The following is a 20,459-nucleotide window of genomic DNA, read 5'->3' as shown; positions in this document are numbered from 1 at the left end:
GGCCAAAAGCACCACCCCTGGACCCAAAAGAACCCCCAAAGGAACCCCCAGACCCAAAAGAACCCCCAAAGGACCCCCTCGCCCCCATCGCCCCTCCATACCCACAGGACCCAAAGGAATTCTGCATCCCGAATCCCCCAGAACCGAAGGAACCCCCATATCCAACGGGACCCGCGATCCCCGAGGATCCCCCAACCCCAAACGATCCCCCAGCCCCAAAACCCTCATCGGCGCCGATGGGGATGGACGCCCCGAGCGTCGAGGGCAGGGAAGCTCCGACGAAGCTCTCCTGGGAGCAGGTGCTGAGCGTGGGGCCCGGGAAGGTGAGGACCACGGGAGGAGGGAACACCACGGCCCGGGAGTCGCCGCAGGAAGCCACGCAGGGCTCCAGGCTGCGGCTGTAGGCGCAGGGCTGGGAGCAGGAGACCTCGCAGGCCGGCAGGCACTCGGAGTTGGTCAGCATGGTCGGTTGGGAGTTTGGGATGGAGCTGGGAATGAGGAGGTGAGGTGAGGGAAGCAGCAGGTGAATGGATTCCCAGTATGGATTCCCAGTATGGATTCCCAGTATGGATTCCCAGTATGGATTCCCAGTATGGATTCCCAGTATGGATTCCCAGTATGAATTCCCAGTATGAATTCCCAGTATGAATTCCCAGTATGAATTCCCAGTATGAACCAGTTACACCCTGTCCTGCCTCTCCAGCTGCTCCCAGTTCAACCCTCCCTCACGAATTCCCATTTTTCCTGCTGTTTCCTTCCTTCCTCTCTTATTTAGGCATCTCAGTTCTTCCTTTCCTACCACCACATCCCCCTGAACCCTTCAAAAATAATCTTCCCCTTTTCTCCGGGACAGAACTACTTCATCCCCAAACAATTCCACGCTCAGGAAAGTCCCAAAAATTCCTCTTTTCAAAGAGGGAGATTCGCCTGTAACTTCAGGAAACCCCCAGGGAAATTCTCCCTTCCTCTGTTCTCCCCTTTCCCCCAACTTTTCCAAATCCACTCTCCTCCCCCTCGGCTTTTCTAGAATTTCTGGAATTTTGCAGGATAAAAAAAAAGGAGAAATTTGAGGTATTGAGGAAAGCAGTGAGATCAGACTTACCCTGTTGTCTCGGAGGGAGAAATCAGCCGAGCTGGACGAATGGAGGAGTTCTCAGCTCCCTCTCCTTTTATCCAATTTTTAGACAATGAGGAGGATGTGAGGTCATTTGCTGAATTCTTATCAGAAGAACAAAGAAAACAAAGAAAAAAAATCCTCCTAAGCCTCGGCGTTGTTTTCGTTTCAGCTCGTAATTAGCCCTCATTTCCAGCCCTGCTTTGAGTGACACAAATCCGACACCCAAAATTCTCCTTTTGTCTCAAACTTCATAGGAAAAAAAATCCTTTCGGCTTCGAAAAAAATCCTTTCGGCTTCAAAAAAAAAACCATTCTGGTTCCAAAAGAAACAGGAGTTGATCTCCGTGTTTGTTTTCCTTCGGTGACTCGGAGGAAGGTGGCTCCCCGCGTGTCACCCACACAATCTGGGGCGTGATCCTGGGATTTCGGTCCAAATCCTCCCAAACGGAATCATCCGACCTCGGGTGGAGGTCAGAGCCCGAGAATGGAGGGGATGAGACAGCGAAACGCGTCTCAAAGGGTTGGAAGTGACATGTGAAATCTTCTAAGCTCTGAGGCTTCTGAGTAATTTGGATCTAAACTCATTTTGGGGATGCTGAGCTCAGCGTTGTCACCAGGATGGCACCAGGATGTCACCAGGATGGCACCAGTGCCACCCCAAGATCACCAGGTCTCCGTGCTCCAAGGTGGATCCCAAAGTTAGAATTTTGGGATGGTTTAGGTTGGAAAAGCTCTCCAAGGTCATCAAATCCAACATTTGATTCGTGTCCACCTGGTCACCACACCAATGTCCGGTTGTTCCTCGGACACCTCCAGGGATGACCTCTCCAAACCTCCTTCCCACCTCCCATTCCATGAGGAAATTCCTCCTGAAATTCCCCCCAAGCCAGGCTGACCTTCAAAATCATCTCATCATCAAACCCAAGCTGTCCTTTAGGTTGACCTTCAAAATCATCTCATCATCAAACCCAAACCAGGCTGACCTTCAAAATCATCTCATCATCAAACCAAAGCCGTTCTTTAGGTTGACCTTCAAAATCATCTCATCATCAAACCCAAGCCAGGTTGACCTTCAAAATCATCTCATCATCAAATCCAAGCCAGGTTGACCCTCAAAATCATCTCATCATCAAACCCAAACCGTCCTTTAGGTTGACCTTCAAAATTATCTCATCATCAAACCCAAGCCAGGTTGACCTTCAAAATCATCTCATCATCAAACCCAAGCCAGGTTGACCTTCAAAATCACCTCATCATCAAACCCAAGCCGTTCCTTAGCGCAAACTTGCAGGGCTGAGCTCTTAAATCATTAACGAAAAATAACAAGCAGGGTTCAGATCCTGCCATAAACCCAGTCATCCCGGGGATGTTGCGAGGGAATCGGGCTGTAAAATTCCCACACAATGAAATTTATTAATTTTACGATACGACAGTCAGATTGTATATGTCGAGGGTTGATTCGCTAATTGGGAACTCATGAAAATAATTGCGGGCGTGAGAGGAGTCACGGGGAGGGAAAAATTGGGAATTTGGTAAGGGTTGGGGATTTTATGGGATGTTTCACGTCCCGGGAGTTCCTCCGAGGGGTATAAAAGGAGCAGCATTTCCAGAGTCTTCTCAAACCTTCTCCTGACTTCTCCTGCTACTCCAGGTGAGTTGGATTGAAGCTGAGCTTTGCTCTCTCTCGCTCTCTGTAGGGATAGGTTTAAATAATCAGGATTTGGTCCTTGATTTTGGGTTTTAGATTTGGGATGTGGTGGTGAAATCCTGCTTTGCCCTGGAGTTGATTTTGGGGTTTTAACCTGGGGATTTGGCAGTGAAATCCTGCTTTTCCCTGGAGTAGGTTTTGGGGTTTTAACCTGGGGATGTGGCAGTGAAATCCTGCTTTTCCTTGGAGTAGATTTTGGGTTTTTTTCCTGGGGATGTGGCAGTGAAATCCTGCTTTTCCCTGGAGTAGGTTTTGGGGTTTTGCCTGGGGATGTGGCAGTGAAATCCTGCTCTTCATTGGAGCAGATTTTGGGGTTTTCCCTGGGTATTTGACAGTGAAATCCTGCTTTTCCCTGAAGTACATTTTGGGTTTTTTCCCTGGGGATGCAGCTGTGAAATCCTGCTTTTCCCTGGAGCTGATTTTGGGGTTTTTTCTGAGGATGCAGCAGTGAAATCCTGCTTTTCCCTGGAGTAGATTTTGGGGTTTTCCCTGGGTATTTCACAGTGAAATCCTGCTTTTCCCTGAAGTTCATTTCGGGGTTTCGACCGTGACACTGCTGGGACATTCCCTAACTCCATCTTTCCTTCCCCAGCTCCTCCTCCACCTCCGAGAACCATGAGCTGCATCAGCTCCCGCTGCCTGCCCGGCTGTGAGGTCACCTGTCCCGAGCCCTGCGCCTACAGCCGAGGCCTCGGTCCCTGCGTGGCCTCCTGCGGCGACTCCACCGCCCTGGTCTACGCTCCTCCCGTCTACATCACCTTCCCAGGTCCCATCTTGAGCTCCTGCCCCCAGGAGAGCATTGTGGCATCGTCCCTGCCCCAAACCTCCGGGGGTTCGCTGCCGTACGGCTCCGTGGGGGGAAGCTATGGTGGCCTGTCGAGGGTGGGAGGTTCCTATGGGTATGGGGGTTCCTATGGATCTGGGGGATCCTATGGATCCGGGGGATCCTATGGATCCTATGGGTGTGGGAGTTCCTTGGCAGGGAACGGAGGGTCCGCCTGTGGGGGATCGTCCGGGGGTTGCTACCTCCGCAAGTTCTACACCAGCAGCAGCCGCGGCTCCCGCCTGGGAAACTGAGGCAGCTGGAGGTCCGCAGAACCCAGAGATGGAGCTCCACAGAACCCCAAGATGGAGCTCCACAGAACCCCGAGATGGAGCTCCACAGAACCCCAAGATGAAGCTCCACAGAACCCCCAAGATGGAGCTCCACAGAACCCCAAGATGGAGCTCCACAGAACCCCAAGATGTAGCTCCACAGAACCCCGAGATGGAGCTCCACTGAACCCCCGAGATGGAGCTCCACAGAACCCCGAGACAGAGCTCCACAGAACCCCAAGATGGAGCTCCACAGAACCCCGAGACGGAGCTCCACCGTCCAGACCTGCGGCTGGGCCAGGCTTCCGGAGATGGGAAAATCATCCACGGGAGCCAACCTCGCTCAGGGGATCTGGAAACTGGGCTCACAGCTCTTCCCTGCGCTCCCCGTTTGCCTTTAATTAACAGCCTCCGCTAATCACCCTCCGGCTCTAATTCGCCTGCCAGCTCCTCGTTTTCGTCGTGCCAAGAGAAGGAAAAACCAACTGGAAAGGCCTGGCGTGGAATTTCTCCTCTGCCAGGAGAAGGACAGTGGGTGGGAGGTGGATTCTCCTGGGACGGTGAAGGAAGGAGTGTCTGTTGTGTGTCATTCCCTAGTGTATCCTATTAAAACCCTCCTGCATCAGCAGATTTTGTTGGGATTTCCTTTCTCCTTTCCTCTGCCTCCCCAGGCTTCCTCGAGCAGAAATCATGGGGTTTTGTGGGAATTGGGTGGGAATTTTTGGGTAATTGGGGGTTGCAAAACCGAGGGTTGGATGAAGCATCTTAAAACACTTAAAACCAGATTTTAGGAATTATCACAATTCTCTGCAGAATTCTGAGCTTTAGGGAAGCCAAACACATTTTCAGGAGTATTTAAAAAATGAAAATCTAAATAAAAATCCAAGGATTGGGGAAGCAAAGCAAATCCAGCAGAGAACCTCTCCTCGATTTCCGAGCCGCCACCCCGAGCCGGCAGCGCCAAATCCTCCGCGATGTGGAGAAATCTCTCCCGGCCGTGGCGTCATCAAAGTGCCGCTTTTGTGTGTCACCAAAATGCCACCACGATGTGCAAGAGAGAGTTTCCCAAGGCAGGAGTGGCACCGGAGCACAGATCCCGCCCGCTGTTGTTGTTTTTCCGCCCTGATTGCCGGGATGGGGAAACAAAGTCATGCCTGGGTGAGTCCCGGGTTTATTGGGAGCTAAATCGGAGTTAAAACCCAGCTTTACTCCCCTGGGGAACGCGGGAGGGAGATCAGGAAACACCCCAAAAATTTAAAATTTCATTTTAATACTTCACCTTGAACTACAGAATCGTTAATGTTTATTAAATCAAGAGGGGTGAGCTGAAATATGGGAAATATCAGGGGAAAGAGAATGTCCCTGTGTGAGATTCCTATCAGGAAAATCTATTTCTCTTCTCTCTCTCTAAGGTGAAAACGGCTTTAAAATATTTTAACTGACAGCTCTGGAGATAAATAGAAAATTAGATGACACACGACTAAAGTTGCTTAAATTCCCGGTGTGCCAAAAAAGGGCTCAGGAATTTTAATCTGCAATTAATTTAATGATTGCGCTGAATAAATCCAGCGGCTCCCAGCAAAAGCTTTATGGGGATGAAGGAAGAGGCTCAATTGGAAAGCAATTGGATAATTTGTTTGCAATCGTGGTGAAGCTCTGGGGAGAGGAGGCAAAATCCCAGAGAATTTCAGGTCAGCAAAAGAAAACGGGAGGCAAAAATAGGGATGTAAATAGGGATGTAAATAGGGAAAAATAGGGAAAATATTGAAGGAAGTGGTGGAAAATTTGTTGTCCAACCCTCAAACCCAGTGCTGAGTGGGATAAATAGGATGATTCTCATCCAGAATCCTCCAATCCTCACAAATTCCTGCATTAGGCAGAAAGATGAGTTGAAAAAAGGAAAAAAAACCCAACACTGAAAATTTGAATGCAAGAGAACTTTAATGGCAGGGAGGGGTTTGGGGCAGAGTCACTCGCAGGGAGCACAAAGGACAATTCCCAGAGCTTTGGGAGATCCAGAAAGGCGGGAAAAGTGGATTCCTTGGATGTTTCTGAGGAGCTGAGCCCAGCCCGGGGCTGCTGCCTCAGAGCTAACAGGGGCCGCAGTTTCCTCCTCCGAAGCTCCTGGAGCCTCCGCCATAGGAACCTCCACCGTAGGAACCTCCGCCGCAGGAACCTCCGCCGTAGGAACCTCCACCGTAGGAACCTCCGCCGTAGGAACCTCCGCCATAGGAACCTCCGCCACAGGAGCCCCCGAAGCCCCCAGAGCCGGAGCCCCCGAAGGATCTTCTGCTCTCGTAGGATCGACTGCCGCCGTAGGAACCCCCGGAGCCCCCAAAGGATCGACTGCCGCCATAGGAACGCCCAAAGGATCGACCTCCTCCATAGGATCCCCCCAAGGATCCTCCTCCATAAGATCCACCCATAGATCCTCCTCCGTAGGATCCCCCCATGGATCCTCCCCCATAAGATCCACCCATGGATCCTCCCCCATAGGATCCCCCAATTCCCCCCATAGAGCTGCTGCCCCCGCCATAGGAGCCCCCATAGGATCCCCCCATGGAGCCGCCGCCCCCAAGGGCTCCCGCGGATCCCGAAGGTCCCATTGCCCCCTCAGGGAAGGAGGTGCCCACGATGCTCTCCTGGGGACAGGAGCTGAGGATCGGCCCCGGGAAGGTGATGACCACGGGCGGCGGGTAGATCACGGCCCGCGAGTCCCCGCAGGAGGTGACGCAGGGCTGGCTGCAGGCGTCGGCGAAGGGCTGGGGACAGGTCACCTCGCAGGGGGACGAGCAGGCGCTGCTCAGCATGGCTCCCGAGGACATTGCTGCGATGGACAGGAACCTGCAGCAGGGCGGAAAGCACAGACACAGTTCCCAAATTTGTTCACAGGGAAACTAATCCTGCTCTGGAGTCGTCAAGGAGAGGGAAAAACGGGGGAAAGGAGAGTTTGGGAAGAGTCGGGTTTGTCCCTTTTCTGCCTTTTCCTGCACTCAGCTCTGCTGCTTCCCTAAGGCTTTCCTGCTGCCCTGGCAGTGCTGGGAATCCTGGAGAGCAAAGCCCAACTCCAGGGCCCTTTGGGAGCAGCTCAGCCCAAAGGATTCTGTTGGATTCCAAAATCAGGTTGTGGTGGCAAAAAACAGCATTAAATCGATCCCAGGGAAATTAAATTGACGCCTGGGAAATTCCATTCCCATCGGCGATGCTGTGCCTACAAACCGGGATTTTGTAGGTTGGGATTTTGGGGTTTGAAAGGCTGGGAAAGGCCAAGGGAATCGCTGGTTCTGCAGGAGAACAAACCCTGGGTGAAACTCTGTCCTGGAGACACCTTTGGGGATGGGGAGGAACCAAAGCAGGGCAGAAATCATGGCTGCAACACCCGAAACTCCACAGGGAAAAAACCCTATTCTGGTGCCTTCAGTGAGCAGGAAAAAAGCGGGAAATAAGAATTTAGGAAGACCCCCGAAAACATCTTTCGGAAAGGAGAGAAAAGACAGAAAATATTCCGCAGAGAACCGAGAGGATCCAACTCACCTGGTCTGGAGAACTGGAGACGAGGAGCAGCCGTGGATGGCTCTGCAGTATTCCAGGAGCTCTTTTATATTCTTCCCGACCCCCAGTGGGATGGGAGCCTCGCTTTGTGCAAGAGCTTCCCACGCCTTACCAAACCGTGTTCTGCCGCCTGGATTATTTCATTAATTGTCCTAATTGTTCTCCTCTGTGACGTGATAAGTTCATTAATAATCCCAAGTCACGTTCCGAGCACTGCGCCCCTCCGGATTTATTCAGTGTATTTTCTATTTAGGGAATTCTTTATTTATTTAGGGAATTCCCTATTTAGGGAATCCCATCAGGAATTCCCCTAGGAGGTGATGTCGTCCCCGAGCCTCGCTGGAATTAAATCTGGAATGAGTTTATATCCATACGAGGGAATTATCAATTTATAAACAGTTTTTTTACACAATATTTCACTTCCCACCCCAAAATCCGGATTTCGGGGCATTGATGGGAATTCTGCCGCTTCCCAGAGCTGCTGGAATGGCAGAACCACCAGCAGGACCCCAAAAATTTCCCCTGCAAATCGATATTTCCCAACCCAGCTGGGGAACCCAGAAAGTTTCACGTTGATTGAGGCGTCGAGGAGGAATTGCTGACTGGCAGAGCTGTCAAATCCCGGGATGTCACCAGGACCTGACAGGGCTTGTTGGGCTTCTGTCGCAAGATCTCAACCCCGATATCGACTCGGCGTGTTCTGGTTTCCAACCGAGTCTGGAAACACCAGAAATGTGGGGATGGAAGGTATGGAAACGCTGAGGATAAACTTTGTCGTGATAGAAATATGGAATTTGGGATATTCGCGGAATTTCGGGATGGCTGAGGTTGGAAAAGATCTCCAAGGTCGTGGAGTTCAACCTGGGACAAATCCTGACCTGGACACGCAGATCAACGTCCAGGAATTCCTCGGACAACTCCAGGGATGGAGAGTCCAAACCTCCATGAGATCCTTCGAGGTCTGACCGTCCTTTCCAGGAAAAACAGGATGAAATTCCAACTCCAGGATGGAGCTGCTTCCCTCCAACAGCTCCGGCCGAGAATCAAATCTCAAATATCAAATCTCAGATCTCAAATCTCGAATCTCAAATCTCAAATCTCAAATCTCGAATCTCAGATCTCAAATCCTAACTCTCAAATCTCAAACTCAAAATCTCGAAACTCAAATCTCAGCTCTCAAATCTCAAATCTCAAATATCGAATCTCAAATCTCAAAAACTCTCAAATCTCAAATCTCCAATCTTGAAATTCAAATCTCAAATATCGAATCTCAAATCTCAAGAACTCTCAAATCTCAAAATCTCAAGTCTCAAAATCTCTCAAATCTTGAATCTCGAATCTCAACTCTTGAATCTCAAATATCGAATCTCAAATCTCAAAATCTCTCAAATCTCAAATCTCAAATTTCAAATCTCAAATCTCGAATCTCAACTCTCAAGTCTCAAATCTCAAATCTCTAATTTCAAAGCTCAAATCTCTAATTTCAAATCTCAGATCCTAAATCTCGAATCTCAAATCTCAAGTCTCAAATCTCTAATTTCAAATCTCAAATCTCAAATCTCAAATCTCAAATCTTGAATCTCAGATCTCAAATCTCTTTGATTTCAAACCAAAACCCTCCCAGTCTGGGGTTTGATGCCCTCGATGTTTCTGTGAGATATTTGTGACAACAACCCCAAAATATCCCATTTATCCATTTCTTCCTTTCACCAGATGAGGTTCAAACCCAGAAATTCTGCTGAAAAATTAATCCTCGCCAGTCTTAAGATGCTTTTATTTAGTTTTAGATGAAATCAGCTTCATGAGCTCAAAAATATTTTGGGTTTTTCCTCCAATGGTGACTCCTCTGGATCATTGCAGCAGAAGAGGACAAAAGGGGAATTAGGAAAACTAAGGGGACAAAAGGAGAATTATGAAAATTAAGGTGACAACAGGAGAATAATAATAATTAAATGCTCTCACAGGTTATGCTTGGATGACAATGAGCGTCCAGATAATTAATTTAAGTCCTTTTTAATGAGTTCCTTGGTTAAACAGGCCGGGGGAAGAAAATACTCTTTGCATCCAGGAGTTATAAAGACAAAATTTACAATTTTCTGTAATTCTGAATTTCTGAATTTCAATCCTGAATTTCCAGTAAATATTCCCCCTGATGAAACCAAACCGATTTTTAACCTCGCTGAGGGAAATCCTCATCCTTCACCCTTCCAATCCAAATCCCGAGTCAAACCAGGGCAGCAAATGGCCGCAGCCACAAAATCATCAAAAAAATTATTGAAGGATTAGGGTGTGTTCCCCTATTGGCTGATGAGGAGTCGATTTACAATCATTGGCACAATTATTACAATTAGAAGGAGCTCATACAGCAAAAAAAAGTGTTGCCGGCGACGTCCCAAATTTGCGTTTCGTGGCCAGGGAGCTGCCAGGAGGTTATAAAAACCAGGATTTTCCTCCAGCTCTTCCGGAAGCTTCTCCTCAGTCCTGTTTTCCCTGCGAACTCGGTGAGTTCTCCATCTTTAATTCGATTTTTATGGCAGGATTTTTGCCGTCGGTGCTGAAACGGGAAAAAATTCCACGGCAGAACTCTGAAATTATTAGGAATATGGATTTGGAGGTCTTTTTCCAAACCAAATTATTCTGTGATATCAATTCTCTCTCTCGGGCAGGGAAGTTTTTTTGCAGCTGGAGATGTTGGGAAATGGAGATCTTGAAAGCTGAGTTGTTCCAAACCACGAGGGGAAAGCGTCAATTAAATCCTGATTATTTGATGGGGAAGTTGCAACTTAACGACTCCCAGCTTGGCTTTTATTCAGGATGGAGGGAAACGAGAGGAGATCTCTGATTTATGGGACAATGATTCTTTAATTGGGAAATGACAGATGTTATCACCGCTGTGATTATGTGAAGACAGAGATCGCCGTGAACATTTTAATTCCACGCCTTTGCTGTGCTGCAGGTTCATCTCCATCACAAAAGATGTTTTCGGGGATCTTCCTAAATTCTTATTTCCCACTTTTTCCTGCTCACTGAAAGCACCAGAATAGGGTTTTTCCCTGTGGAATTTGGGGTGCTGAAGCCATGATTTCTGCCCTGCTTTGGTTCCTCCCCATCCCCAAAGGTGTCTCCAGGACAGAGTTTCACCCAGGCTTTGTTCTCCTGCAGAACCAGCGATTCCCTTGGCCTTTCCCAGCCTTTCAAACCCCAAAATCCCAACCTACAAAATCCCGGTTTGTAGGCACAGCATCGCCGATGGGAATGGAATTTCCCAGGCGACAATTTAATTTCCCTGGGATCGATTTAATGCTGTTTTTTGCCACCACAACCTGATTTTGGAATCCAACAGAATCCTTTGGGCTTAGCTGCTCCCAAAGGGCCCTGGAGTTGGGCTTTGCTCTCCAGGATTCCCAGCACTGCCAGGGCAGCAGGAAAGCCTTAGGGAAGCAGCAGAGCTGAGTGCAGGAAAAGGCAGAAAAGGGACAAACCTGACTCTTCCCAAACTCTCCTTTCCCCCATTTTTCCCTCTCCTTGACGACTCCAGAGCAGGATTAGTTTCCCTGTGAACAAATCTGGGAACTGTGGCTGTGCTTTCCGCCCTGCTGCAGGTTCCTGTCCATCGCAGCAATGTCCTCGGGAGCCATGCTGAGCAGCGCCTGCTCGTCCCCCTGCGAGGTGACCTGTCCCCAGCCCTTCGCCGACGCCTGCAGCCAGCCCTGCGTCACCTCCTGCGGGGACTCGCGGGCCGTGATCTACCCGCCGCCCGTGGTCATCACCTTCCCGGGGCCGATCCTCAGCTCCTGTCCCCAGGAGAGCATCGTGGGGACCTCCTTCCCCGAGGGGGCAATGGGACCTTCGGGATCCGCGGGAGCCCTTGGGGGCGGTGGCTCCATGGGGGGATCCTATGGGGGCTCCTATGGCGGGGGCAGCAGCTCAATGGGGGAATTGGGGGATCCTATGGGGGAGGATCCATGGGGATCCTATGGGGAGGATCTACAGGGGATCCACGGGGCTCCTCTGGTGGGGCAGCTCTATGGGGAATTTGGGGATGCTATGGAGGAGGATCTATGGGGAGATCCTACGGAGGAGGATCTATGGGGGGATCCTATGGGGGAGGATCCATGGGTGGATCTTATGGGGGAGGATCCATGGGGGCATCCTATGGCGGAGGTCGATCCTTTGGGGGATCCTATGGTGGAGGTCGATCCTTTGGGGGCTCTGGGGGTTCCTACGGCGGCAGTCGATCCTACGGGAGCAGAAGATTTTTCGGGGGCTCCGGCTCTGGGGGCTTTGGGGGCTCCTGTGGCGGAGGTTCCTACGGTGGAGGTTCCAACAGTGGGGGTTCCTACGGAGGAGGTTCCAACAGTGGGGGAAAATGCGCTGGAGGTTCCAATAGTGGAGGTTCCTATGGTGGAGGTTCCTACGGCGGAGGTTCCAACAGTGGGGTTAAGTGCAGCAGTGGTTCCAATAGTGGAGGTTCCTACGGAGGAGGTTCCAACAGTGGGGTAAAGTGCGGCGGAGGTTCCTACGGTGGAGGTTCCAACAGTGGAGGTTCCAACAGTGGGGTAAAGTGCGGCGGAGGTTCCTACGGTGGAGGTTCCAACAGTGGAGGTTCCAACAGTGGGGTAAAGTGCAGTGGAGGTTCCAACAGTGGAGGTTCCAACAGTGGGGTAAAGTGCAGCAGAGATTCCAATAGTGGAGGTTCCTATGGTGGAGGTTCCTATGGAGGAGGTTCCAACAGTGGAGGTTCCAACAGTGGAGTAAAATGCGGCGGAGGTTCCAGCAGTGGGGTAAAGTGCGGCGGAGATTCCAATAGTGGAGGTTCCTACGGAGGAGGTTCCAACAGTGGGGTAAAGTGCGGTGGAGGTTCCAACAGTGGGGTAAAGTGCGGTGGAGATTCCAATAGTGAAGGTTCCTATGGTGGAGGTTCCTACGGAGGAGGTTCCAACAGTGGAGGTTCCAACAGCGGGGTAAAGTGTGGTGGAGGTTCCAACAGTGGGGTAAAGTGCAGCGGAGGTTCCAACAGTGGAGGTTCCAACAGTGGAGGTTCCAACAGTGGGGTAAAGTGCAGCGGAGGTTCCAATAGTGGAGGTTCCTACAGTGGAGGTTCCTACGGTGGAGGTTCCAACAGTGGGGTAAAGTGTGGTGGAGGTTCCAATAGTGGAGGTTCCTATGGAGGAGGTTCCAACAGTGGAGGTTCCAACAGTGGGGTAAAGTGCAGCGGTGGTTCCAACAGTGGAGGTTCCTATGGTGGAGGTTCCTACGGAGGAGGTTCCAACAGTGGGGTAAAATGTGGTGGAGATTCCAATAGTGGAGGTTCCTATGGAGGAGGTTCCAACAGTGGAGGTTCCAACAGTGGGGTAAAGTGTGGTGGAGGTTCCAACAGTGGGGTAAAGTGCAGCGGAGGTTCCAATAGTGGAGGTTCCTATGGTGGAGGTTCCAACAGTGGGGTAAAGTGCAGTGGAGGTTCCAACAGTGGAGGTTCCTACGGAGGAGGTTCCAACAGTGGAGATTCCAACAGTGGGGTAAAGTGCGGTGGAGATTCCAACACTGGAGGTTCCAACAGTGGAGGTTCCAACAGTGGGGTAAAGTGCAGCGGTGGTTCCAACAGTGGAGGTTCCTATGGAGGAGGTTCCAATAGTGGGGTAAAGTGCAGTGGAGGTTCCAATAGTGGAGGTTCCTACGGTGGAGGTTCCTATGGAGGAGGTTCCAACAGTGGGGTAAAGTGCAGTGGAGGTTCCAACACTGGAGGTTCCAACAGTGGAGGTTCCAACAGTGGGGTAAAGTGCAGCAGTGGTTCCAATAGTGGAGGTTCCTACGGTGGAAGTTCCTATGGTGGAGGTTCCAACAGTGGGGTAAAGTGCAGTGGAGGTTCCAATAGTGGAGGTTCCTACGGAGGAGGTTCCAACAGTGGGGTAAAGTGCGTTGGAGATTCCAATAGTGGAGGTTCCAACAGTGGAGGTTCCAACAGTGGGGTAAAGTGCAGCAGTGGTTCCAATAGTGGAGGTTCCTACAGAGGAGGTTCCTACGGTGGAGGTTCCAACAGTGGGGTGAAGTGCGGTGAAGGTTCCAATAGTAGAGGTTCCTACGGAGGAGGTTCCAACAGTGGAGGTTCCAACAGTGGGGTAAAGTGTGGTGGAGGTCCCAACAGTGGAGGTTCCTATGGTGGAGGTTCCTACGGAGGAGGTTCCAACAGTGGGGTAAAGTGCGGGGGAGATTCTAACAGTGGAGGTTCCAACAGTGGGGGAACGTGCAGTGGAGGTTCCAATAGTGGAGGTTCCAACAGTGGAGGTTCCAACAGTGGGGTAAAGTGCGGTGGAGGTTCCTCCTCAGGAGGAAACTGCGGCCCCTGTTAGCTCTGAGGCAGCAGCCCCGGGCTGGGCTCAGCTCCTCAGAAACATCCAAGGAATCCACTTTTCCTGCCTTTCTGGATCTCCCAAATCTCTGGGAATTGTCCTTTGTGCTCCCTGCGCGTGACTCTGCCCCAAACCCCTCCCTGCCATTAAAGTTCTCTTGCATTCAAATTCCCAGCTTTGGGGGTTTTTTTCCCTTTTCCCAACTCATCTTTCTGCCTAATCCATGAATTTGTGAGGATTGGAGGATTCAGGATGAGAATCATCCAGTTTATCCCACTCAGCACTGGGTTTGAGGGTTGGACAGCATATCTTCCTCATCCCCGATTATTTTTTCCGTGTGAATAAATAAAAACAATCAGGAGAATAAATTAATTTCTGCCTGTGAAAGTCAGGCAGGGCCGAAAGCTCCCCCTGGAGCAACTCCGGGGAAGGGAATTCGCGCCGGGAAGGGGAGAGCAGCTCCTCCTGCTGCCCTGACCCTTCGCGGGGAACTCCCGAGGCTGGAATCTGCCGAGGGATGAGGATTTGGGGCTCGAAATTCCCCCGAGACACCAAAAAACAATTGAATAAAAGCTCCAGGAGGCTAAAAAAGGGAGGAAAGAGGAGGAGAAATCATCCTGGCAGGGATGAAAGGAGCTGGGAAGGAATTCCAGCAGCTCCACACTTGTCCGGAGCTGCCGGAGGTTTTGGGGTTGGGCTGCTCCTGTAAAAACAGCCCCTGACAGGTCCCACTGATCAAAATCCTGGATTTCTGCCCAGGGAGGACCTGGAGATGCTGGAAAAAGTCCAGAAGAATCTCCAGGATGGGATTTGAGGGATGGGGAAGGAGGAAAGGCTGAGGGGATTGGGATTGTTCGGCCTGGAGAAGGTTTGGGGTCACCCCATGGTGGTTTTCCAGGACATGAAGTGGCTGCAGGGAATGTGGGGAGAGAGTTTTCCCAAAGGATGGAGTGAGAGGAAAATGGGGAATGGTTTCAAACTGACAAAGAGGAAATTTAGATGGGATATTTCGGGAATTGGGAATTTGGAATTGTTTTTCCATGGATTCCCCATCCCTGGAAGTGTCCAAGGCCAGCCTGGATGGGGTTTGGAGCAGCCTGGCATGGTGGGAAGTGTCCTTGCCCGTGGCCATGAGGTGATTTTTAAGGTCTCTTCCCACCCAAACCATCCCATTTCCAGGATTCCTCAAAAATCCTCTCCCAGGGTCAAATCCCACCTTCCCTGCTCGGGAATTTTGTGCCAAACCCCAGTGAGGAGCCCTGGTTCACTCTGACCCCACAATTCTGGGATCTGCCACCCCAAACCAGCTGGTTCTGAACACCCCAACATTATTTTTGCTCATTTTCCTCCTTCCCTGTTTGGGAATTTTGTGCCAAACCCCGGTGAGAAGCCCTGGTTCACTCTGACCCCACAATTTTGGGATCTGCCACCCCAAACCAGCTGGTTCTGAACACCCCAACATTATTTTTGCTCATTTTCCTCTTTCCCTGCTCAGGAATTTTGTGCTAAACCCCAGTGAGGAGCCCTGGTTCACTCTGACCCCACAATTCTGGGATCTACCACCCCAAACCAGATTGTTCTGAATGCTCCAACATTATTTTTGGCTCATTTTCCTCCTTCCCAGCTCAGGAATTTTGTGCCAAACCCCGGTGAGGAGCCCTGGTTCACTCCGACCCCACAATTTTGGGATCTGCCACCCCAAACCAGATTGTTCTGAATGCTCCAACATTATTTTTGCTCATTTTCCTCTTTCCCTGCTGGGGAATTTTGTGCCAAACCCCAGTGAGAAGCCCTGGTTCACTCTGACCCCACAATTCTGGGATCTGCCACCCCAAACCAGCTGGTTCTGAACACCCCAACATTATTTTTGCTCATTTCCCACCTTCCCTGTTTGGGAATTTTGTGCCAAACCCCGGTGAGGAGCCCTGGTTCACTCTGACCCCACAATTCTGGGATCTACCACCCCAAACCAGATTGTTCTGAATGCTCCAACATTATTTTTACTCATTTCCCTCCTCCCTGCTCATCCAAACCACCATTTTTCCTGATTATCCTCACAACCTCCATTCCCTCTCGGATGCAAAGCAACCCCAGAGCCTCCCCTGGGCAAAAACCCTTCTTGGGAATGCGGTGAGGAAACGCTTCGGGACGGATTTGCAAACGCCCACTCACCTTTTACCCATGCAAACCCTCTGAAGTTAATGACAGGCTGCAGGAATTAAAACACCAGCGCTGAATCATAGCGTCCCTGCCAGAGAAAATGCGCCAGGGCCTGACTCAGGCGGTGAGGAACACCCCCTGGAATTCGGATCCCTCCGGTTTTTTTGGGATTAAAAGCCGGCCGGGTGTTTGTTGTCCCTAATGGCATCGTTTCAGCCCACTCGGCCTGGAGACCTCGTTCCCAAATCGGGGTGGATTTGGGGATTTAAATGGAGATTTTAAATTGAAATCGGAATTAAATTTAAATTGAGATCGGGTTGCTCAAACCTCCAAACACGCCATGAATTTCTCCTCCATCCCAGCAAAAAATCAGGGCTGGAAATGTTCATTTTCCAAATCCAAATCTGCCCTGAGAAACCTTCAATAAATCCTTTTCCTGGCGTTATAAACGGGGAATTATTATCTTCGGTGGTTTCTCCCTCACCCCGAGTTTCCCACACTCTTCTCCGAGCTCCCAACATTTTTTTTGGTGACCAAAACCACCGGGAAACGGACTGGGGACGGAGTGATTGATTCCCCTCTGACCATCCCGCTCTTCCCAGAAGGGATTTTCCCCTTCCTGGTCCTTCCTGAGGAGGAATTTTGTGCTAAACCAGGGCGGCGAACTCTTGGAGTTGTTTTATATCCCAAAACACAAGGATTTTTGGGATTGGAAATAATAAATTCCTGGGGATAATTTTTGGGATTGGAAATACTAAATTCCTGGGCAGCTGGCATGAAATCCAGGTGGGTTTGGGATGATTCCAGAGAGGGAGAACCCAAATCCTGCTGCCCTCCCTGAGCAGCAGATCCTTTTTTCCAACTCATCTTTCTGCCCAGTCCAGGAATTCGGGAGGATTTGAACATCCTGGGTGAGAATCAATCACCAATCACATCAGCTTGAGGTGGAACAACAAACTTTCCACCACATCCTCCAACATTTTCCAGTCGGAATCTGAAAATAAGGAAAAAAACTCTCTGGAAACCCATGGAAATCCATGGAAATCCGTGGAAATCCATGGAAATCCATGGAAATCCATGGAAAGAAGTTCTCCCTCAAGCTGAGGTGGAACTCCTTGAGGTTCCACCAACCTCGGGATGAGCTGGACGTTGGGTTTGGACACCAAACGAGGAGACAAAGCCCCCCAGGGCTCTGCCGGGAGTGGCCGGTGGAGCCAACTCGGCCTCTCCGGTCCGGCAATCCCAAAAACACGTCCCGGCAAGCTCGGAAAACATCAGGAACGCTGCTGGATAATGCCGGGTTAGGCTCTGCCTCATTCCCAGAGCCAGGAAAACAAACCCTGGGATGAAGGAACCGCAAGGACGAGCTTTACCGAGCTCGGGGATCCCACAAAGCCGAGCTCAGGTGGGAATTCACCCACCCCGGGATAAATTTGAGCCCCAAAACTCGGAAATGAGAAGAATTCGGGGGCCAAACACGGTCGGTCACGTGCCGGCGAGAAAAGGGTAATCAACAGCAGCAGCAAAGCAGAGCAATTACTGTAATTAGCCCTCAAATTTGGTTTGGGGACTAATGGGACTTAATGCACAAATATGACGTTATTTTCTTGCATCAGCCTGGTGGTCCAGCCGGGGATATAAAAAGCATTCCTGACTCAGGGAGCTTCCAGCAGGTCCTCTTGGCTTCTCCTCGGTGAACTGAGTAAGTCGGATTCTGATATATTCTGAAATAAAAGGAGTCGGATTTTTAGGAAGGTTGGAGTTCAGCTCCCGGGCTGAGTTTTGGATTTCTGCTGTCCTGGGAAATAATTCCGTTTGTTTTCACGGAGTGATTGAAATGGTTTTGGTTGCTCACCCGGAAGCGCTGCTGGATGGAGGTTTAAAAATATATTTGCCGCCTAGATAATATTAAAAACGTCGAATTCCACTGATTTATGGAAATTTAACGGATACAACCTTTGGGTAACCTTAAAATACCTCAGCCCGCAGCTTCCACCCAGCTGGGGTGGTTCTGACCTCACAGCTTCCAGTTTTTATCTGATTTTGGGCAGAGGTGGCGTGGAAAATTAAACCCAGGTTTTCCAAAAATTGGGATGGGCAGAGCTGCGGTCGCCTTCGGATGAGGACACGGCGTTCCCCCGTGGATGTGGCCCTAAAAAATTCCTGAAAAAAATGGGGGAAACCCCGGAAAATGTCATCCTGGGAAAAGCTGCTTTGGGTGGTTTTTGTTCTGTTTATGCAAAGTTTTGGTTTCATGCAAAGCGAGGATGTTTGAATCCTCTCAGGGCGTTTTGTGCTTTGTGTTTTAGTTCTGGTTTTGAGTTCTTCCTTTGGTTTGGTCTCTGAGTGAGGTCAGGCCGAGGACAGGGAATTCAGATCTGGAGGAGATTTAAAAAAAGGGGTGGAAACCTCAGGAGAAGAGCTGGATTAGGGTTTGAAGTTGGGGTGAATAATGGATTTTTGGGCACCGCGTTGAGAACGAGGGAAGGAAACAAAACCAGCTTGAGTCAAACTCAGCCCCACCCGGGGCTGGAGAGAAAAAACAAATCCTCACCTGGGCTGAACCCCAAATATTCCATTTCATCTGCAACAACAGATTAAGCTGCTCCTCCGGCCGGTGCTTTGAGGTGGAATTTGGGTAAGGTTGAAATGACGGCTCGAAATGGGTTTTGGTGATGTTTTCCAAAGTTCCTCCCCACCCTTGAATTTATTTCAAAACCAGAAGGAAGGTGGAGGATTCAGCCCAGGTTTGTGGATGGTTTTAATCCCTCTGAAATCTGAATTTGGGAGAGCTGCTCTCGGGGTTTTTGTTGTGCTTGGATTCTTTTTCTTGATCAAATTGTTGAATTTTCCGAGTGAGTTTTGTGTGTAAATATCTGATTTAAATTCGTCTGTTATGAACTGACTGCTCTAAATCCATAATTATTAGTATCCTCAATGGATAAATTCCCTAACGGGGATGAAATTCCTTGAGTTTTCGTCTCTTCAACCCAGAATTTGTCCAAATTTGGTTCCATAAAACCTCTCATGTTTTCCTACAAGGATTTCTGTGTTGCCCTCATTTGACTGAGCTCCACCTCTGGAGCCCAAATTACAGGAGAAAACAGACGTTAATTAAACAACAGCCCCAAAGGCATCATTTGGTGTCCCCAATTAGGTGTTTAGCTGTCCCCAAGAGGTGTTTTGGTGTTCCCAATGAGATGTTTTGGTGTCCCCAAAGAGGTGTTCTGGTGTCCCCAAAAGAGGTGGCTTGGTGTCCCCAAAGGGGTGGCTTGGTGTCTCCAAAGAGGTGTTTTGGTGTCCCCAAAAAGGTGGTTTTGTGTCCCCAGTGAGGTGTTTTAATGTCCCCAAGGAGGTGGCTTGGTGTCCCCAGTGAGGTGGGGCTTGGTGTCCCAAACGAGGTGGCTTGGTGTCCCCAAACGAGGTGCTTTGGTGTCCCCAAGGAGGTGGCTTGGTGTCCCCAAACGAGGTGCTTTGGTGTCCCCAAGGACGTGGCTTGGTGTCCCCAGTGAGGTGGGGCTTGGTGTCCCAAACAAGGTGCTTTGGTGTCCTCAGCGAGGTGGGGCTTGGTGTCCCCAAGGAGGTGATTTGGTGTCCCCAAGGAGGTGATTTGGTGTCCCCAAGGAGGTGATTTGCTGCCCAGGGCTCTGGAAGGTCACCAAGAAGAACCAAGCAAAGCAGAGCAGGGTGGTCACCAACCCACCCACACCTCGTCCCTTCCCAGGGGCTGAACCTGTCCTGCCACCTCCTCAGGGATGACATTTGTCCTCTCCAGGAGTTGATCCCATCCCACCAGCTTTTCAGGAATGACATTTGTCCTCTCCAGGGTCTGACCTCATCCCACCAGCTTTTCAGGAATGACCTTTGCCCTCTCCATCCCACCACCTCCTCATTAATGACAATTGTCCTCTCCAGGAGTTGATCCCAGCCCACCAGCTTTTCAGGAATGACATTTGTCCTCTCCAGTGATTGACCTCATCCCACCAGCTCCTTGACAATGACATTTGTCCTCTCCATCCCACCACCTCCCCATTAATACCATTTGTCCTCTCCATCCCACCAGCTCCTTGACAATTACATTTGTCCTCTCCATCCCACCACCTCCCCATTAATACCATTTGTCCTCTCCAGGGTCTGACCACATCCCACCAGATCCTTGACAATGACATTTGTCCTCTCCAGGGGTTGATCCCATCCCACAATATTTCCTCTCCAGTGATTGACCTCATCCCACCACCTCCTCAGGGATGACCTTTGTCCTCTCCACGGTCTGGCCCCATCCCACCAGCTCTTTGATAATGACCTTTGTCCTCTCCAGTCTGGCCCCATCCCACCAGCTCCTTGACAATGACCTTTGTCCTCTCCATCCCACCAGCTCCCCATTAATGACATTTGTCCTCTCCAGTGACCTCATCCCACCAGCTTTTCAGGAATGACATTTGTCCTCTCCAGTGACTGACCTCATCCCACCAGCTCCC

General features: G+C 50.3%; 5 protein-coding genes across 7 annotated transcripts in view; 2 read left to right on the top strand and 3 right to left on the bottom strand.

Annotated features, from left to right (window-relative positions):
- LOC146427334 (uncharacterized) overlaps positions 1 to 677 on the bottom strand; it is a 2,834-nt gene extending 2,157 nt beyond the window's left edge. Inside the window, exon 1 of the mRNA XM_085082212.1 lies at positions 4 to 677. Within this exon, the coding sequence (XP_084938338.1) occupies positions 4 to 463 (460 nt within the window). The 5' untranslated portion in view covers positions 464 to 677. The remainder of the gene's footprint in view (positions 1 to 3) is intronic.
- The window catches only part of LOC146427326 (uncharacterized), a 98,597-nt gene that overhangs the window by 19,261 nt on the left and 58,877 nt on the right, over positions 1 to 20,459 (top strand). The window lies entirely within an intron of this gene.
- The window catches only part of LOC146427327 (uncharacterized), a 98,991-nt gene that overhangs the window by 23,351 nt on the left and 55,181 nt on the right, over positions 1 to 20,459 (bottom strand). The gene's annotated exons all lie outside the window — the stretch shown is intronic.
- Positions 2,752 to 4,547, top strand: LOC146427333 (feather beta keratin-like). The gene is made up of 2 exons (XM_085082440.1): positions 2,752 to 2,767; positions 3,417 to 4,547. Exon 2 carries the CDS (start codon positions 3,440 to 3,442, stop codon positions 3,899 to 3,901), a length of 462 nt encoding a protein of 153 aa, XP_084938566.1. The 5' UTR covers positions 2,752 to 2,767; positions 3,417 to 3,439; the 3' UTR covers positions 3,902 to 4,547.
- On the bottom strand, positions 5,842 to 7,519 carry LOC146427332 (uncharacterized). The gene is made up of 2 exons (XM_085082439.1): positions 7,454 to 7,519; positions 5,842 to 6,763 (listed from the first exon to the last, which is right to left on the bottom strand). Exon 2 carries the CDS (start codon positions 6,742 to 6,744, stop codon positions 6,010 to 6,012), a length of 735 nt encoding a protein of 244 aa, XP_084938565.1. The 5' UTR covers positions 6,745 to 6,763; positions 7,454 to 7,519; the 3' UTR covers positions 5,842 to 6,009.

Source organism: Lichenostomus cassidix, chromosome 25 (genome assembly GCF_008360975.1).
Source record: "Lichenostomus cassidix isolate B80296 chromosome 25, HeHo_3.0, whole genome shotgun sequence".
Lineage (NCBI taxonomy): Eukaryota > Metazoa > Chordata > Aves > Passeriformes > Meliphagidae > Lichenostomus > Lichenostomus cassidix.
The sequence above is the reverse complement of the archived record's forward strand: the minus strand, read 5'-3'. Positions and strand labels throughout refer to the sequence as shown.